The 19,997-nt window shown below is 38.2% G+C and overlaps 2 protein-coding genes across 2 annotated transcripts in view; one reads left to right on the forward strand and one right to left on the reverse strand.

Annotated features, from left to right (window-relative positions):
* Window positions 1-19,997, forward strand: part of LOC129773126 (fructose-bisphosphate aldolase-like) — a 609,238-nt gene that overhangs the window by 298,972 nt on the left and 290,269 nt on the right. The gene's annotated exons all lie outside the window — the stretch shown is intronic.
* On the reverse strand, window positions 17,819-18,722 carry LOC129773135 (uncharacterized). Its single transcript, XM_055776704.1, has 2 exons — window positions 18,132-18,722; window positions 17,819-18,069 (listed from the first exon to the last, which is right to left on the reverse strand). The coding sequence occupies exons 1-2, from the start codon at window positions 18,710-18,712 to the stop codon at window positions 17,922-17,924; spliced, it is 729 nt and encodes a 242-aa protein (XP_055632679.1). The 5' UTR covers window positions 18,713-18,722; the 3' UTR covers window positions 17,819-17,921.

The following is a 19,997-nucleotide window of genomic DNA, read 5'->3' on the forward strand; positions in this document are numbered from 1 at the left end:
GATTGTTATGCTGAGCAGAAAGCAATGGTAGCTCAGCTCTCGATTGTTGACATTCAAATTTATTCTAGTTTGATGGGGTGCTGAATGAAGATTATATTTTATTATGCGAAAATAGAAAAGCTCTGCGCTACTTATAGCGCTCGTCTCATACGCGAAAAAAACAGAACCCCTCGAGTCCGAGTGGCTAAACGAATGAGTGTGATTGTATCTGGTTGTGATTTTACTGAATAGAGTTTATTCTAGAAGCACAATTAACGCGATTTCGATACATATAATTTCCAGCGCTGTTAAAAGTGTATGGTAAAGTAACATTCTGTAATACAGTTCCACGTTTACAATTCACGTTGCAGCAATATTATTCTAAAATGATTAGCGATGCAAAAAGCCCAACTGTCTACACAGTCCTTGAGCCGTTCCCAGGAATTAAATGCACGGACACTTTGCAGTCACAAAAACAAATATTATGGCATTCGTTTAGTTCCAGAGAAACCCATAAGTTGCCGTCAAACGGGGAATTTCCGTCGCAGATTACAACTGGTTCCTATTAAAAGCTGGCCTGAGTAAGAACTCGTCATCAAGATCAGTATCATGAGGATAATGAGTATTAATAGAATTCGGTGAGATCGGTATAATCAATTAATTTTCATGACTAGATATTAACATCAATTTCACGTAATCTCGGTTTTTATTTATAAATACCATCATTAGATTTATGAAAAACATGGAAAAATTCCTTAGTGGTTATCATATCAATAGTATTATTCCGAAAAGCATTTTTATTCATCAACAAATCAGATTCCATTACCAAATAGTACGTATCGATGAAAATTGATTGACGAGTCAGTCCGAATCGGATGAAAAAAACCCTCGTCTCTTTGTCGAAAAAAAATCTTCGGATCTAAGGAACCTATCCAATAAGTGTGCTTAACCTTAAACACTCAACTACGACTTTTATCTGAGTTCGAAATCTATGTTCGCAGACACAAATCTTGGCATCGGTGTTGGTACCATGTACATTCCGTAGTCTACCTCCGGAGTGTTATGTTGTTTCAGTCCTTTTGTTCCAATTCTATGTTGAATCCATCAGATCAGGTTCAATTGGATTCCATTACAGCAGAACGCATGTTTCAGGTTGCGAGTAGTATTTCGTCATTTTAATCAATGCTTCCACGTCTCAAACTTTACTGGTATAGAACAAGAAAATCGTGTTTCTTATTGATAGCAGATGTGGTTCCAAAACTGGTGCGAGAATCAATAAGCTGTAATGATATCAACATGCCCACAAAAACAGGTTATAAATGAAGAACTTGCATTTCAGGAAAACTTATTGAAAAAAGGTATTATAGCACACCATCTGCAGTTGATTGTTCTCCTGACCATTTTTACTTTATATGTATTTTTTTTATTAATCAAAACTGAAAAATGAGGCAAATGTTAATATCCACTGAAGTTGGGAACATCGAAGGGTTTTGGAGATTCGCATATACATCAATTGGCAAGATACTTAGTACACCAAAACAAGCGTTGCTAGAAAGCATTTCATTTTCGAAACCATGTCTTTTCATGCCTCGTAACGCAAATGAGCAAATGTCATCGGTCCCTCAACGCTTTAAAAAATGTTTGTATGTATGGAAGCAGATATCTCTTTCTTTTTTCCTGTTTCATCTTTATTGGGATTGTACCCAAAAAAAAAGTCTAAACAACGTCAACGGGAACCGAACCAAGGCCGGCTGGAATGCCAAAATGTTTTACACGATCACGCTATCCACATGGCTAATGATGCTGTTGCGGAGAAGCGTGATAATATTACATCTCATTACAAACTGAAGTTGGAAAATGTCTCCTAATTTTACTTCTAGAAAATACTTTCCAGCATAAAGGAGATCTATATCCATCTCGGTCTGGACCGTGGCCAAGTAATGCGTGCTTATTTGACACGTGTCTCTTGTTTCAATCGCTCGTATTAATATTATATTGCCGTATCATATATATTATACAAATGCATACCAGTATTTGAGAGTCATGACATTTTCTGTCATTTTTACGTTCATTTAATGCAATAAATCGGGGTGACAAAACATGAGCTAAAAATCAATTGTGGGTGTGGAGATTCGAACTAATCTGTCATACGGTTTGTGAGCCTGACCATAGATTTTGTTTCCGACATGTGCCACAGGATCCTTACGATCCGAGCTGAAATTGGCTGAATACAAAAGAACAGTGATAGACATAAAAAGCCCACCTTGGATGTTAGAAACTTTTCTCAATTTCTGGACTTTTTTTTATCAAAAACTACTACCGTAATTTTATGGAATTGTTTGTTAAATATAACTCCTACGAGTAATTAACAAGTTTTTTCCATTTTTGGTCGGTTTTGTTTATTTCATTACATGACTTCTTCAATGTGTGCAAACATGTGTTGGCTAGAATAAAAGCCTACACCAAAAAAAAAAATATTAATATCACTCAAAATCTTTGAGTAACACCTCGTTTCTTCATATTATGACAGTAAGAGGTGTGAGGCATTGTTAGCAATCGATATTTAAGCGATATAAACAAAGTGTTGTTTACATTGTATTGAAAACAGCATCAGACAACGATTTTCTCAATTTTGTTTGAATAAAAAACAATCTAGTAAGTAAAAATAGCAATTTCTTGAGACTTTATTATAAAAACAACATTTTTGATTCTATTTCCATCAATTTTAGCTGGATATAATTCATGAACCAAACAAACCAAACATTTTATTTCTATGGCACGTAAAATAAAAATGGAAAACAAGTATGAAAAACCCTAGTTCAAGAAATAACAAATCACACAATAAGAGCAAAAAAGTTAAAAGCATTAATATTTAGTGTGGGCTCCTGAAGCTTCAACGTTTATTGAAGACGTTTGGGCATACTATCGACCAAGTTCTGGAGGAGTTCTGGAGGGTCGATTTCGTTTCACGTCTTCTGGAAAACCGTGAAATAAGTGTACTTATTAGTGACACCATCTTTCACCACTTTGTTCTCGAGAATATACCTCAGGTTCTCAATCGGGACTTTGTGGTGGCCATTCATGTAGTTTTATTCTGCGTGAACGGAAATTCTTCTTAGCAGTATGCTCCGGTTCTTTGTCTTGTTGGGAAACGAAGATGTTTCGTAGGCCAGTTTTCCGAGCGATCCCTTCAGGTTGTCCTTAATGTCATGTCATGATTCCGTGAATTCGCACCAGATTTACAACACCAGCTCAGGAAAAACCCCGCCACACAATTACGTTGCCTTCTCCGTGCTTGACTGTAACCTGCAAATGATGTTCCAGCAATCCTTCATCATTCTTCCGCCACACTATTTCGTATCGCTTCTTTTCGGAAAGGTCAAATTTTGATTCGTCAGTCCAAAGTACTTTTTTTCAAAAGTCTTTGGGTTGATGATACGTTTCCGTGCAAATTCCAACCATATCAGCTTACTGCCAACGAGAGGTTTTCCTGAATGACTTTGATACCTTCACTTCCCGGATGATTCGTTGATCCGTCCGGCTATCGGTCTACCGACGACGGCCTCATCCGTATCTGTCAGCAAGCGAACCACAAGCTTTCTGCTTGTGCACAATTTCACGAAATGTTCCCCGACTTATCCTGAACTTTTCTGCAATCCTCCGCTGTGAAATCTACTGCAAATTATCCTGAACAACAAGATTGGTCGTACAAGTGTACAATGTACGGACATCAAGCTGTATCGGTCAATGAAATCCTTCACAATCTTCGAAATAAACCCGAGCTGTCGGTTTGACTTAGTAATGATTGAGGTGTAATGAGTATTGAATGTCGATCCAGCACAACTCCAAGGTCGGTAACTTTTTCAACCCTTCCAAGCAAAGCACCGTCGATTCCGTAATCAAACAGAAACGGGCTTTCCGAACGATGGAACGTCTTAACGATCTTCCAGGCGATCGTCAAAATAAAAGCGATGGTATACCATCAGGACCCGGCGAAAGGGAACTTTTTCTCAGCAGAGATGACTATAGCAAAAGTAACTACGAACGTCGTCAGGCTAATGACGTCCGAAAGAACACCCGCCACGCACACATATCAGACCTAACGCCAACTTTGCTATGTCTAGATTTAGGAGATTTTATTGTTTATACATAGGAGAGGTGGGGGTAAAATGGACATGTTAAGAAGAACTTCAATTATATCTTTGGAAACTCATGTTTCCATAAACTTTGATGCACTTTCTTGCAATTCAATATAAAAAAAATCAAAATCGAAAGAATCCACATAGAAGTGATATCGTACTATTTTTTCCTCAGTACGTTCTACGTAAATTTCTTTATTTATTTCGTCAAACTATAGTAGACAACAAATTACATACATTACATTACAATTACAATATACTTAATGAATAATTTATAGCTATATTTATGAAAATCAATTATAAGAGGTATCATGTCTTTAGTATTAATAATAAATTACGAACTGCAACGCAGCAAACATATATGACAAAACTGTAATTCACGAATACAATGATCTTTCAGTCAATGACTTTTTCAATAATTTCTTCGTCATTGTCACATCAATTACATTACTGTACTTATTGTACGTTCTCATCATTCTATTAAGTGGACCATTCATAGCATATAAAGTTCGAAATGAAGTTGGTTTGAACAAATTCCGTGCTCGCAAGGCTCGTGTTGGTGCATAAAAATTTAGATTATCAAGTAAGTTTTCAGAGCTAATCCTGTGTGAAACTAAGTCAATTAAACATGAAATTGTGGCATTTTCTCTGCGTTTCTCAAGTGTTTCAATATTTATTAACATACAACGAGCTTCATATGGAGGAAGGGGAGATGTTGTCCAGCCTAGCTTTCTCAGGGCAAATAATAAAAATTGTTTTTGTACTGATTCTATTCGATTGGAGTGCAGTTCTTGATGCAATGCCCATACCCAGTGCCCATACAACACTGCAATATTCTAAAATAGATCTTACAAAACTTATATACAATGTTTTTATTGTGTATGGATCACTGAAATTGTAACTAAATCTTTTTATGAAACCGAGCATACTATTTGCTTTATTGATCATTGTATTGTAATGTTCGCCAAAAGTGAGTTTCGAATCAAGAATTATACCTAAATCTCTAATTTTGACGCATCTCTCTACAGTTTCAAATCCTAAAGAACATATGAAGTCATAAGTTTCATGTTTTCGAGTATACGACATAATATTACATTTTTTCACATTAATATCTAAAAGACTTTTCACGCACCATTCGTAGAAAACATCTACTTCTTGTTGGAAAATCACAAGGTCACTACATTTGGTTACTTCCATGTACAATTTCATATCATCAGCATATATTAGAATGTTGAGGTTAGTTAATACTAGTGACACATCATTTACGAATAGGATGAAAAGTAAAGGGCCTAAGTGAGAACCTTGTGGAACTCCGGATGTGACATTCACTGGATTAGAGATTTTTCCTCTAAAACGAACAAACTGTGTAAGATTCTACCCACTTCAATAAATTTCCAGTTACTCCCATACGTTGGAGCTTGAAAATAAGCATTGGAATATCTACTCTGTCGAAAGCCTTGCTGAAGTCTGTATAAAGAGTCTCGACAACGTTGCCTCTATCCATTACCGCAAGAGAATAGGATACAAATTCTAACAGATTTGTGGCAGTGGATCTTTCTTTATAAAAACCATGTTGATTCGGTGAAATATAATGTTTTAACTGATTGAACATTTTAGTATTGACAATAGATTCAAATAATTTGGGAATACAAGATAATATGGCGATGCCACGATAGTTATTTATGTCAGAACGGTTACCCGATTTGAATATGGGTAGTAGGAATGATTTTTTTCCAGACAGAAGGAAATATTGCCAATTTTAGCGATAAATTGAAAAGCAAGGACAAAGGACGAACGAAAGCCGGTGCCAACTTTTTCAACAACATTGGAGGGATACCATCCGGCCCGGGACCTTTAGATGAATCTAGACCCTCCAGCGCGATAAGAAGTTCATTAGCGGTAATATTATTAATTGAGACCGAGTTTGCACACTCGGGTAAAAACGAAAAATAATCGTAATCTCGAACCACGTTATTTGTTGTGTAGTTACCTTGGAAAAAACGGGCGAATTGATTACTAATATCACTATCATTTGATCCAACGTATTCTCCAAATTTCATACTTGATGGAAAATTATTAGATTTCATTTTATCGCTGGTAAAATTTAAAAAAATCTTAGGATCGGATTTAATATTATTTTCTATCCTTGTAATATACCTTTCATATTCTAGTGATAATTTCGCATCAAAGTTTTTACAAATATCTTTGTATATGATTATTTAAATTATCCAAAGTTTCGCTGGCTTTGTATCTTTTATGAGCTTTTTGTTTTTTTGTTTTTGAGATTTTTAATATCACGAGTGAACCATACTGGTGTTTTTGAATTTGTATTAAGTTTTTTCTTTCTTGTTGGAACATGTTCGCTTATGATTCTATACAGATTATCATCAAAAATTTCAACAGCTTTGTGTATGTTCCTTTCATCTTTAAGTAGAAATTCAGCAGTATAAACGGATAGACCCTCAACTATTTTGCTTTTGGTTCCAGTCAGCTTCTAAACAGTCTACATTTGGCTATTTAATTTCCATTTATAGACGCAGGGCATTCCTTAGGAATAGATTAAACAGACTTTTCACAGTCCATCTCACTCCTACTGGCATCTGTCCGTTTTACCCCACCAGTACAATTATTTCAATAATTTAAATGTTCCTCTCAAAAATGAATTTACTTTTTCGTACATACCTTATATCGCTTCTCTGTGAACTCACAAACCGAAATATAACCATCAGCGAATTGAATTTTGATATTAAACCGCTCAAGATGCTTAAAGCTAAAAGGTAAAAGCTAAAAGTAGAATGCTAAGTAGAATGTAGGCAAAAAGATTGCTCGTTGCGTCAGGGAGGAAAGCGAGTGATTAGTGCAGTCGAATAAACATACCCATTTTAATCGTTAAATTGTTTAACTTTTACACTATATTTTCTATTCTTGTTTCAAGCAAAAAAAAATGCTGGATGATGATGATGATGTTGGATTAAAGAGGCTTTAAACTTTTCAGTTCATTCGCCTCTAAAAATGCTGGATAAATTTCCTGTCTAATGGTATATAACACATAATATGTTGCAATAGCGATTTTGAAAAATATACGTTTGAAAACTCTTAATGAACATTTTTTCGTAGAGTGACCCCCCTATATAGAAATCAATGACATAGTCCTATGTCAAAATCTGTTCTCTTAGCATAAAAAATACCCATTTATTTTCTACAAAATATTACATTTACTTACTAAATACATATTTACATTCACTTACTACAAATACTACATTAACATTCGCAAGCCTCGAATCACTCGAGCATTTGATGATACTTATACAAAATCTTTCTAAACTTAGATTACATAATATCAAAAATTTTAAAATTTTCGACCTGTCGCCACGATGTGCAATCAAATCTTTCGATCTTAACACTGCGTTCATCATGTCGTTGCTGAGCCTATTTAGAACCTTATTCTTGTTCTGATTATATTCAGAAAAAAAGTATGTCGAGGAGTGAGGCATAGTGGGATCGTGTGAAACAAGGCATCGAAGTGCCGGAAATGCTAGCGAACCAATTTTGTTCATTAAACCTGCAAATGTTTGTTTTGTGAAACTTTTACTTACTTTTAGGGCACTGACTAACTCCACGGGAAAACTGCTATGTTATCCTTATTATCTGCCTTCGCCATTTATTGTTCTGATAGTTTCTACCGCTGCCATACCAACATGAATATTCTTGTCTCTTTTCAAATGATCTCTAAATTCAGTAGTCAAAAGATTTGACATTTAAACAACGTCAGATATTTCAGCTTTTTATGTGGCATCGAGAATTCCGGTTTTTCAGCCAGGAACAAACAATTTAATCTGCTGATCTGGGGAAAAATAACTCCAAACCCCAATCTGTCAGTATTCTGCAAGCAGTCTGATTTTTGTCATAGTTATACTGGAATCTTTTTCATCTGTATTTTTCTTTCAAGAGTCTCTATCGCAATCTGTACCATTCAAAATATTTCTTGCATAGAAAAAAATTGTTGAAAAAAAGAACTAAAGCCTCAAATGTCTCATTTGTTTGATAAATGTTATACACACTCTTGCTAAACTTTGACTGCATCAGTTTTTCAAAGTTTCGTGCTGCCCTATGCTGTTTGACCAAATGTTCACAATTCAAGATTTTGATCATAGAATCGTTGCTTTGACGTGTTGGATGTTTAGTTTGGTTGTTGTTATAATCAGAAAAAAAAATCATTCGACAGTTGCCGAGGAGTGAGGCATAGTAAGAATATTAAAATGCAAGCGAACTGCCATTTCTTTTCAAGCAACCAATTTTTGTCTAGCAGAGATTTCTTTACGGAGCAATTTTATATTTGGGCACGGTATTCATTCCCCATCATAAAAACGTAAAAATGCTTCCAATACTTCTTTGATGCTTATTAGATTGGGAATGCTTTTGGGATTTAACCCCTTCTCGAACGATTTGATTTTCGAAAGAGCGAAACAAATGCAAACGCTTCGAAGGATCACACATCGAGTAATCTCGCTTCTCTGCTGAGCGTCTCTGTGTCTTGTGATATGCAAGCGTACCTCTTCCTCTTCTTCTGTAGGAGCATTGTACCACTGCGACCATTAGTTTGATCTATTGTAGTGCACTCCAGTTTGCTATGTATGCGCAGTGTCAGTTCGTTCCATCACTCAGGGAATAAGTGATAGTCGCACCAGGACTTTGCATATCCCCCCACGAAGGTATGACTTCCCTTATGAAGTTCCTTACCTGTTTTGGTTCAGCAGACCAAATCTCGTTAGGCATAAGAATGCCCTTTCCAAGAATTCGCAGTCTTCACTGAATTAGTGTACTGCATTGACACAGTAAATGTTCCGAAGTCTCAGCTTCGAAATTGCAGAAACGACAGTTATCATCTGCCAGTTTTCCTATTTTTTTAAGATGATACCTGCTTGGACAGTGTCCGGTCAATAGACCGGTTAATGTAGTCAAATCTGCCTTATTCAAGCTGAGTAGGTTGCGTGTTATTCTGTTACAAGGTGTAATAAATAATTTGGATTGTATTGGTGTTGATAGAGCCCTCCAGTTGGCTTCAATCATTTATATTTTCCAGGTTTTGAGCTCCGATTTCATGCATGATGTAAATAATCCACAAAATGGCTCAGGCCCGACGAATTTAGTTGAAGATCCTAATCTTGCTAAGAGATCGGCTTTTTCATTACCTTCTATATCACTGTTACCAAGCACCCAGTATAGGTTAACTTCGTTAGTAGCAGCTAGTGGTTTTAAGGATAAAATACATTCCCAAACTAGCTTTGACCGACATGTGTATGCTTTTACTGCATGAGGAGCTGCTTGGCTATCTGAGAAGATACAGATATTGGCATACCTGTATTTTCTAGTCAAACAAATATTTGTACATGTTAGAATAGCTTGTATTTCTGCTTGAAAAACTGTAGGCCACTGTCCCATTGGAATTGACATGTCGATTCCTGGTCCAGCAATACCAGCTCCCGTAGATTTGCCGATTTTAGATCCATCGATATAAAACACGAACGATCCATCGGTATAAAACACTGGACGAGTTTTGGGACCACCTTCTTCCCATTCGTTGCGATTGAATTCAATCGCTTCGAAGGAACACTGAAGTTAGTCTTCGTTTCCATCCAGTCTTCATTCATGCTTACTATAGTGTTCAGTTGAAAATCTTTCAGGATTTGTAAATGCCCTGTGAGATCTTCTTCTAGAAAATATTTTATACGTTTCAGCCTAAGAGCACCTTTTTCCGCTTCAAGTTGCACATATTGGTGCAAGGGTAGAAGGTATAAAAGAGCATCTATGGCTTTGGAAGGTGCGCTAGGCATTGCCCCAGTTATTGATAAGCATACCTGACGTTGTAGTTTATCGAGCTTTTTCTGAGCTGATATTTGTGTAGTTTTAGGCCACCACAAAGCATATGTTAGTCTGGGTCTCACAATTGTCGAGTAAATCCAGTGAATCATTCTCGGTTTTAGTCCCCACTGAAGCTCCAGAGAGCAGTCTGGACTTTAGATATTGCATACTCCAGTTGGTCGTTCCAATTTAGTTTTTGGTCAAGCATGACACCTAAATATTTGGTTCGTTTTGAAAGCTCCAATTGTACACCTCCCAATCTAAGAGGTGGAATCTTATACTTTCTTTTTCTGGTAAATGGAATTATGACTGTTTTTGAAGGATTAACACTAAGTCTTTCCAAGTTGCACCATTTGAGTGTGTAGTTAAGGGCTGTTTGCATTCTATTGGAAATAGTATACTCACATTTACCCCTCACTAAGATGATTATGTCATCAGCAAAACCAATGACTTCGTATCCTAAATTAGCTAGGTTATAAAGAAGATCGTCGACAACTAGGGACCACAACAGAGGAGACAGAACTCCTTCTTGAGGGCAAACTCTAGTTGGTTTCGTTGTTAGAGTAGATCCTCCTAATTTAGCTGTTATTAGTCGGTTGGTTAGCATGGCATGTATCCAGTTGGAGATCCCATGTCAAAACTACCTTTTTTCATAGCTTTATTTATAGAGTTGTAGGATGCATTGTCAAATGCTTCCTCAATATCAAGAAAAGCTGTAAGTGAGATTTTTTTAGCATCAAAAGACTTCTCTATTTTTGAAATTAACGTGTGAAGCGCTGTTTCAGTTGATTTATTTGCTTGGTAGGCAAATAGAAAATTTGTTCAATGGTCTCCTGTTCAAATATGATAATTTGATATGGAGATCAGTGACCTTTTCCATCATTTTTAAGATGACAGATGTTAGACTAATTGGTCTATACGCTTTGGGAGTCGTCCTGTCACGTTTGCCAGCCTTGGGAATAAATATAACCCGGACTTCTCGCCATTTACTAGGAATGTAGCTTAGTACCATACTAGCTCTAAACATCTCCGTTAGAAGAGGGACAGTGATATCCTTACTTTTTTGTAACAGCACCGAATAAATCCCGTCTGGTCCTGGAGATTTAAAGGGCTTCAAGGAATCCACTGCCCATTCAACCCTTGACTTCGTGAAGACCGCCATAGCCAATTCATTACTCTATTCTCGTCTCTGCGTGTTCGGATTGAGCCTGGGAAGTGTGTTTCCATTATGATACTAAGTGTTCCCTGGGAATCGGTTGTATATTGACCATTTCCTTTTTTCAGACTACCAAGTCCGTTGGTATGATCCTTAGAAAGGGCTTTATCAAGTCTTGCTACAACAGGTAAACTTTCTACTTGTTCACATGTGAACTTCCAATCCCTTCTCTTAGATTTACGGATTTCTTTGTTATATTCTGTTAGACAGTTTTTGTAATCTGTCCAATCAGAGGTAATTTTTGCTTTGTTGGAAAGTTTTCCAGACAATTTTCTAAGTCTTTCAAGTTTTTTTTTTCCACCAAGATGCATCCTTACTTGATGTTTTTTGCTTCAGTGGACAGTTTTCTTCGAAGGTAGATTTAATATTGGTTTCAAATTCTGATGAAACTATTTCAAGCTGTTCAGTGGAAGAAATACTTTCCACTGATATCAAAATTTTCTCCTGAAGTTTGGAATGATAATTATCCTAATTTGTTTTTCTTGGATCTCTGAATTGTTCGATCAAAAGATCACCAGAATTAAAGGGTGTGTCACATCAAATTGCATCACGGAAAAAACGCTGTAGAAATTCGCCCAGTAGACCGATCCTTTTGAAAATTTTAGACAGTAAAATAAAAACTATTAAACAACTTTTGGCATTTTCTTTTTATTCATACTTCGAGCCCGAGCCCGTATGCTCGCACCTTCCTCTTTACCCCGTCCATAAGGTTCTGTACAACGTCAGGTTGTAGTTTTTTTTAACAGAAATCCATTTTCTCTTGAAGTCCGCCTCCGATTTGACAACTTTTGGGTTCTTCCGGAGGGCCTGCTTCATAATCGCCCAATATTTCTCTATTGGGCGAAGCTCCGGCGCGTTGGGCGGGTTTATTTCCTTTGGCACGAAGGTGACCCCGTTGGCTTCGTACCACTCCAACACGTCCTTTGAATAGTGGCACGAAGCGAGATCCGGCCAGAAGATGGTCGGGTCCTCGTGCTGCTTCAATAGTGGTAGTAAGCGCCTCTGTAGGCACTCCTTAAGGTAAACCTGCCCGTTTACCGTGCCGGTCATTACGAAGGGGGCGCTCCGCTTTCCGCAAGAGCAGATGGCTTGCCACACCATGTACTTTTTGGCAAACTTGGATAGTTTCTGCTTGCGAATCTCCTCCGGAACGCTGAATTCGTCCTCTGCGGAGAAGAACAACAGGCCCGGCAGCTGACGAAAGTCCGCTTTGACGTAGGTTTCGTCGTCCATTACCAGGCAATGCGGCTTCGTCAGCATTTCGGTGTACAGCTTCCGGGCTCGCGTCTTCCCCACCATGTTTTGCCTTTCGTCGCGGTTAGGAGCCTTCTGAACCTTGTATGTACGCAGGCCCTCCCGCTGCTTGGTCCGCTGGACGAATGAACTTGACAAATTCAGCTTATTGGCGACATCCCGGACCGAACTTCTCGGATCACGTCTAAACTGCTTAACTACGCGCTTGTGATCTTTTTCACTGACGGAGCATCCATTTTTGCCGTTCTTCACCTTCCGGTCGATGGTTAGGTTCTCGAAGTATCGTTTTAGTACTCTGCTGACCGTGGATTGGACGATTCCCAGCATCTTACCGATGTCCCGATGTGACAACTCCGGATTCTCGAAATGAGTGCACAGGATTAATTCACGACGCTCTTTTTCGTTCGACGACATTTTTCCAAATTTACGAAAAATTGACAGTGAAGCATGGCCAACGTGATCTATACACTCTTATCTGATTTTAAAGCGAAAGCTGAAGATATAATTCCTAAAAATTAAATTTCTACAGCGTTTTTTCCGTGATGCAATTTGATGTGACACACCCTTTATAATTAAAGATTATATGTTTATGATCAGATAGAGATTCTTCATTTGACACATGCCATTTTTTTTATCTTATCTGATAGTTTAGAACTGCAGAGTGTTAGATCAAGAACTTCTTATCTAATAGAGTTAACAAATGTTGGGTCGTTTCCTTGGTTACAAATGTTAATATAATTTGACATTAAATAGTCAAGCAAACATTCACCTCTAACATTGATGTCGCTACTGCCCCAGACCGTATGGAGGGCATTGGCGTCACATCCTATGATGAATTGTATGTTATTTAATTTACAATGTTGTATCAGCATAGAAACTTCAAATGGAGGAACTTCAACGTTATCTCCTGGAAAATAAGCCGAAGCGACGATGATAACGGTTTTTCCTCGGGTCGTTGGAACCTCCAATTGTATTGCCACGATGTCACGGTTGATAAATTCTGTGATCGGTACATACCTAATGTTATCCCGTATAAGAATTGTTGCTCTTGGTGCAGTTTGTGTGCTGTCATAGAGAAGCTTACATTTTTGTGTAGAGATTCCATGAATCCTAGAATTATAGAACCAAGGCTCTTGAATAAGAGCCACATCCAAAGTTTCGTGAATGAACCTTCTGCATAGGACGCTGCTTGCTCCCTTGACGTGATGAAGGTTCACCTGAATAAACTTTATTCTGTCCAGCATTTTGTTCGTCTCCATTATTCAGGTAGAGGCTGCCGGAACCCGAAAAGCTTGTTAGGATTGTTCATGTGAGTCCCACGAGTAAAAAGGTAAAGAAGGTCAGCTACATCAGTGACCCGAGATTTAATGCAGTAAGGGCGGAAGATACTGTGGAGGACGCCCCGGTGCTCCACTGGTTCCGTTATAGGCAAGGTATTTGATGAAACCCCCCATACCATTCAACCCTCGGCACGGGTCGCGTAACACCTTGGCTTAGGGGTTTATCCATTACTTTCTTTCTATAATAATCTTAGATAACAGCTATTACAACCATCCTCCTTTTTTGGGGCTTTGGACCCACTGCTCTGGTTCTCAATAGTTTCAGGTTCTGTTTCGGACATGCTACTATAGAGATTCGTCATTCGCAGGCAGAGTTATGCAAGCGTACCACGAGAAAGACTTTGGCACAATCATTTCACATCGAGTGAGACTCGATGTTGTACGTGTAAGGGTTAACATCGCAGCAGCCTTGGGGGACAGATCATCGAGATCAAGTCTCTGCTTTATCTGTTTTACCTGTTCCACGTGTTATTTATTTATCACTCCAGAAAAAATGTACCTATTTGTACTTTTGTACAGAAATCTGTAATCTGTACCGTACAAAATCTGTTCCAAAACTCGGAAAACCTGTACCTTTCCAGATAAATCTGTACATGTGGCAACACTGGTTACCAGACTGACAAACGTAAGCATTTCATTTGTACTCAATTTATGTTTATTATTATTATTATTTTAAAATAAACTATTGACAGTTTTGAGCTGTTAGACAATAGAACTGTGAGCGGTTCAATATTTATTGTGCTTAAAAGATTGTTAGCGATCGAAGAATTTAAAAATGAATGTTTGTTTATTATTGCAACACAGTGCCTCCAGGGAAACGTAGAACGATCAAATTGGTCTACAAATTTTTGTTTGAGCGGACTGGAAATAAACATGGAACATTGTCAGCTGTAACACATCTCGTCTAGTAATTGACTATTCACATTTTCAAATAATCGAATCAATGAATCTGTACAATTCTGATTTAGTACTTCTTCTTCTTCTTCAATGGCACTAACGTTCCTAGAGGAACTTCGCCGTCTCAACGTAGTATTACTTGCGTCATTTTTATTAGTACTTAGTTGAGATTTCTATGCTAAATAACACGCCTTGAATGCCTTCTGAGTGGCAAGCTCTAGAATACGCGTGATCACAGTGCAAGTCGGAGGAAATTTCTTTGACGAAAAATTCCCCCGACCAGAACGGGAATCGAACCCGAACACCCGGCATGTTAGTTATGACGCTAACCACTCGGCCAAGGGAGCACCAGTAACAAATCACTTCTTTACGTTCCCGAACATAAGAATAAAAACGCGTGATGAAGATTTCTTTTGGCACAAAAGGCCGTTGATGAATTGAAAACCATGATTTGGAGGTATCCCAAGCATGGAGGTTTTATAAGCAACTCAAAAATATTTGTGGTCCCACAATCACAAAAATTTCAAATACCGGGATCGAGATTGGTGGTTATTTTTCGATGTAGGCAACTGTGCTCAATTCTATTGCACGAAAAACTCTGTGATCCGTAGCCGATGAACCACCACGAATAAAAGTGCAAATCCAAGCTAATCTTTTCATGTATCATGTTATTCAACCCTCCACCTATCGATTTTACATCTCATCACAACGCAAACATTGCCGAATGGGCACAATCGCGAAAAAAAAAAGTTCCGCGACCTTCACCAACTTCTTCCAATCCGTGTACTGCCCCGATCTTGCACTGACAGACAGACTTATTGCTATGGCAGCTCTCAAATACATTAAGGTACACCGGGGCAAGTTGAATCGATTTTTTCGAAGTTCAACTTGAAAGTAATCTTAAAAAATCACGAAATCACTAAATTGAAATCTGTTTGCACCATATACAAGGTATAACAGATGACTTTCGATAAAAAATGGGATTCACACTGGATGCTTCAAAAAATATCAATTTTGAAAATGTTTAGTTTTCATATGCATTGTTTCCCGTTGCCTCGTAGAGCGCGGTAAGTTGAAACGCAGAACTCTCATGAGTTTAATGTTCGGTTTTGCTTCTCGAACTATCTACAACTGGTTTATGAATCACTAAATTGAAAGAATTACATAGAAACCTTTGGAAAAAAGGTTTTTGGTACACGTGGATGTGTGGGAGTAGTCCAATACCCTCAAAATGGACACTACATACTAGGAATCAATATTCGAAACAATAACATCGAGAATACTATTTTAGACGCTTTCATGTCAGAGTAGAGCCACTATTAAATTTTTGAGAGCATTCAAATATTCAAAAATTACGTAGCGCACTCAAAAAGGGAGGAGGGGATGGCTTGTGGAAACTTGTTCAGGAATAAATCTAACTAAATCTAAACATTTTTATGCAAATGACCATTTGTTACATGTTATGTAGGGAAGAGGGAGTCTAAAATAGTAAAAAATTGCGTTACGTAATATTTGAACGACCCTTATTTACAAAATTAACAATTTTTTCTTGCACCATGCCTGTATATTTATAAATTATGTAGAACATACTGAGGAACGAAATATGAATGATTTATTTTTTTTATTCTATCATCATTCATTCATACAGCAATCACCGACAAATAACGTCCGGCATCTGCAGCAATGTTTAAAAAATACTCGATTTTCACTGGTTTCAACTTACCCCAGGGTTGGAAAAAAACATTGAGTGAGCTTAAATGTTCAAAGCAATACGGAAAAATATTTTTCTGTTTAGTTTTCAAAACCACTACAGTTGATTATCCTTTTTTTTTATTTGATAACCCGACATGCGATTCTGGCGATATTTGTGAAAAAATCAGTGTTTTAGACCGATTCAGTCAGCGCGCAAAAATGTTTGTTTTGATTTCACGGAACAAGGAAGAGTAAACAAAGTCGCGGATTGCGTTAAAGCATTCCAACATTCTGGTAATGGCTGTCATAAGATGGGTTAAAAGATAATGTGTCTTATTTTTATCGCGTCAATTCACCATTCATAGTAAAAGTTATGATTTCCGTTTAAACTTACCCCGAATTTTAACTTCCCCGGTGTACCTTACATATTTTTAAATTCTATTCCGTTCTTCAGCTCAAGCTATAATCGTGACGAAAGTGCCGATCTTATTCCTCCTTCGTTTCTCTTGGCAGTATGCGATCACCAGGTCTGCATTAAGCTCAGTTATTGCAATTGTTCCGTTCGGTACTAAGCATTATAAAATAAGCGATAATGGATTTGTTTTCCTTTCCAGATTTGGTAAATTCTCAGCAATAGTGAATGATAGTGTAGCGATGTAGCGTGAGACGCTACGCGTGCATGTCGAGTAAACACTTTTTTGCACGTTTCTTTCGAGATAACAGAGAATATTAAAAATAACAAACAGATCACGGGATTTCTGCTGTACAATAATATGGAAATGTTATTTATTTGTCTGTTCGAACGAGATTCCGATTTTTCTAGCGGAAATAATTTGCAACCTCGTATTGCCCCCAATCAGCCGGTCTCTAACAGAGGGCGATAATTGATAGCATTGATCCCCGGTAAAATATCTTAATGCACCAATCAGCAATATTAGGCTCGTTCGATATGGGCGAATTTTGAAAGGCTCACTAATTTAACACAATTGCACTGTTTCGGCTCGGCCATATTTTTCGCTGATCGTCTTCCATCACCGTCTCCGGCGGTAGTCGGCAAACAAACCAGCCAGTTCAATTACAACAGTACCCATTCACAGCCAGCAAGAAAAGATCTTGCAGCACCAATCTCTCGGAAGCTTACTCGTAAGCCTAGCGTTTTGTAGTCATCTTTGAGAATGTGGTTCGGATCTGATGGAAGAGGGTGAGTGTGCGTGCAATCGCACATTGTGTTGCACCTTGGCAATACACCCGCCAGCAGGTATTCGGATCGCGGCGCTCAAAAGCACGCAATGAAGACGTCATTCGAACCCGCGGAGTAACTTACACATTTGATAAGCGAATGGTACGTGCAGCGCGAATGATGTGGAACGGATGGCTGTCTTGTTTCTGGGAAGATTTTCTTGGCTTTTTTATTTCTGTTCTCATGTATCGCAATGTATACCATTTAGCTAGCACTATCACGAGATTTGTGCAATAGCAAGAGTCGTTTCCTGACTCTAGCGAAAAATCTCATCAACATTTATTCGTTTAATATTTAACAAATTAGCTCATAACATTCACAGTTGATATCGCATCCAAAAAGCCGTGACCAAGAAGACATTTACTGTACACACCAGCGCATTTAACCCCATGCATGCCATACTTCCGGGCCAGTTTATAATCGCTATCCATAACGTCCGTTTCGGTTGGGCTACAAGTATACACGGTCACGGTAAATGTGAATAAAAATAACGCATCGGAATGGAAACTCACGTGAAAATCACATCCAATATCTCGCCGAACATTCCGTTGTGACTCAGTGGAGTTTCGGCCACCTCGCAAATAGTTCTCAGCAAACACGCCCTACCATTTCTGCCCCAGCTATCGATCATTCTCTCCAGCACATTATACAGCTGCGGTCGGCTGTTGTCCACATAGGCGTCACTCAATCGTTGCTTGAACACATGCTCGGGAACTGGCCAAACAATTCTCGCCGGGATGGCATAGTTCGCCTGCAGATTCAGTGCCGCATTCAAACTACGTTTCAGTTTGTGATGAAAGAATACCGGAAAAACTCCACCAAGAACGATTTTAGCAACACCTCCACCAACGACAAAACTGACGAAACGCTTGTCTCGATGATGCACTTCGTTGGTAAATTCTGTGAGATTGCTATAACAACTGCAGGAACTCGCGAAAAAGATGAGGACGATTATTTCTGTCAAAAAGTAACTTCCGCGGACTTTGGAGTACATCTTGAAGCTGGTTACGATTCGATGATATCTTGCCGATAAATGACACTTTCCGTTGGAGTCACGGTCAGAAATGTTTGTTCTCTTCGTTTTAACTTCCATATGCTCCCGTTGGAAGACGTTGTACGTATTTGTTGTTGAACAATCAGAAGGCCAAGAAGGTTCACCGGTACTGAAATGGTTGTACTCAACGCAAATAACTTTCACCGTATGTTCAATTGTTACAATGTTGTTTTTACTGATTTGAGTGTACATTCTTTGGGGCTGTTTGTTATTTGATTTAACACAGAGATGAAGGAAACAGCGTGATTTCGATACACGTAATGATATGAAGATTTATTTGCTGGGAAACATTATAATTGTGAGTAGAGAATATTAATGTGTCGGAATTGCTAGAATACACAATCTATATAGATAAAAGTGGTTCGGTGTCCGTTCCTCACAATTTAACTCGAGAACGGAACAACGGATTTGAAAAGTCAGTATCAGGTTTGATGCGTCTTAGTTTGCCTCAGGTTTATTTGCTAAAAAAGAAATTATATACCACGAATATAGATCATGTACAGAACAATTAGTTCTGTGGGGACTTAAGTGTCCGGAATCATTTAAATGAAAATATCAATTGTGAGTGGGACGAAGTTCACCGGGTCAGTTAGTTTGTAATAAAACTCTTTTTTCGAAGTGAGGAACGAAAACTTCAACAAATGTTTTAATTACATCTGTTAGAAAGCAATCATGGAATAATTGTCTAGTAGTAAGCCACGATCTGAATAAAAATTCTCTCTGTTCATTTCGTTACCCAAACCTAATCTGAATGAGACCTTCTTTTTATCAGGTTATGGGCCCAAGAATTATAGTTTTCCGATGCACGAAGAACTTCTCATGTTTGAACCGAAACGACGCTTCCGGATAACAGCTTTCAACTTGGACTGCTGTTGTGTCAGCTCCAGCACTTCTTCCATCGCCGCCATTTGAATTCGACATCTTGATTACCTACTTTAACGATCTTTGATAACTTTTGCAAAATATTTAAAAGTAAATATGGTTCTTCGATTCCGGCGCAATCATTCACTTGTGACGCAACAAGGTTATGCTGGAGAGCCCATAGAAAGTGTTAGCTAGAATTAATGTGACTAACAATGAGTAGGTTGGCGTGATCTGAAACCACACGACGTGTTGTGCGGGCCTGACCTGTTGATTAGTCAACTTTCGGTAAGCAAAGTATCCCGAGGGTTAGAGAAACAGCCTAGTAATATCCATATAAGGTCTGTCAAAGTAGCAACAATGTCAACGGCGAACCTTTGGGGTCAAAATTGGTAATATCAGCACCCGAGTTTTCCACGAGGAGACAGGAGTACATCAAGGTTCTGTTCTTGTCGTCACCCTC

Source organism: Toxorhynchites rutilus, chromosome 3 (genome assembly GCF_029784135.1).
Source record: "Toxorhynchites rutilus septentrionalis strain SRP chromosome 3, ASM2978413v1, whole genome shotgun sequence".
NCBI lineage: Eukaryota > Metazoa > Arthropoda > Insecta > Diptera > Culicidae > Toxorhynchites > Toxorhynchites rutilus.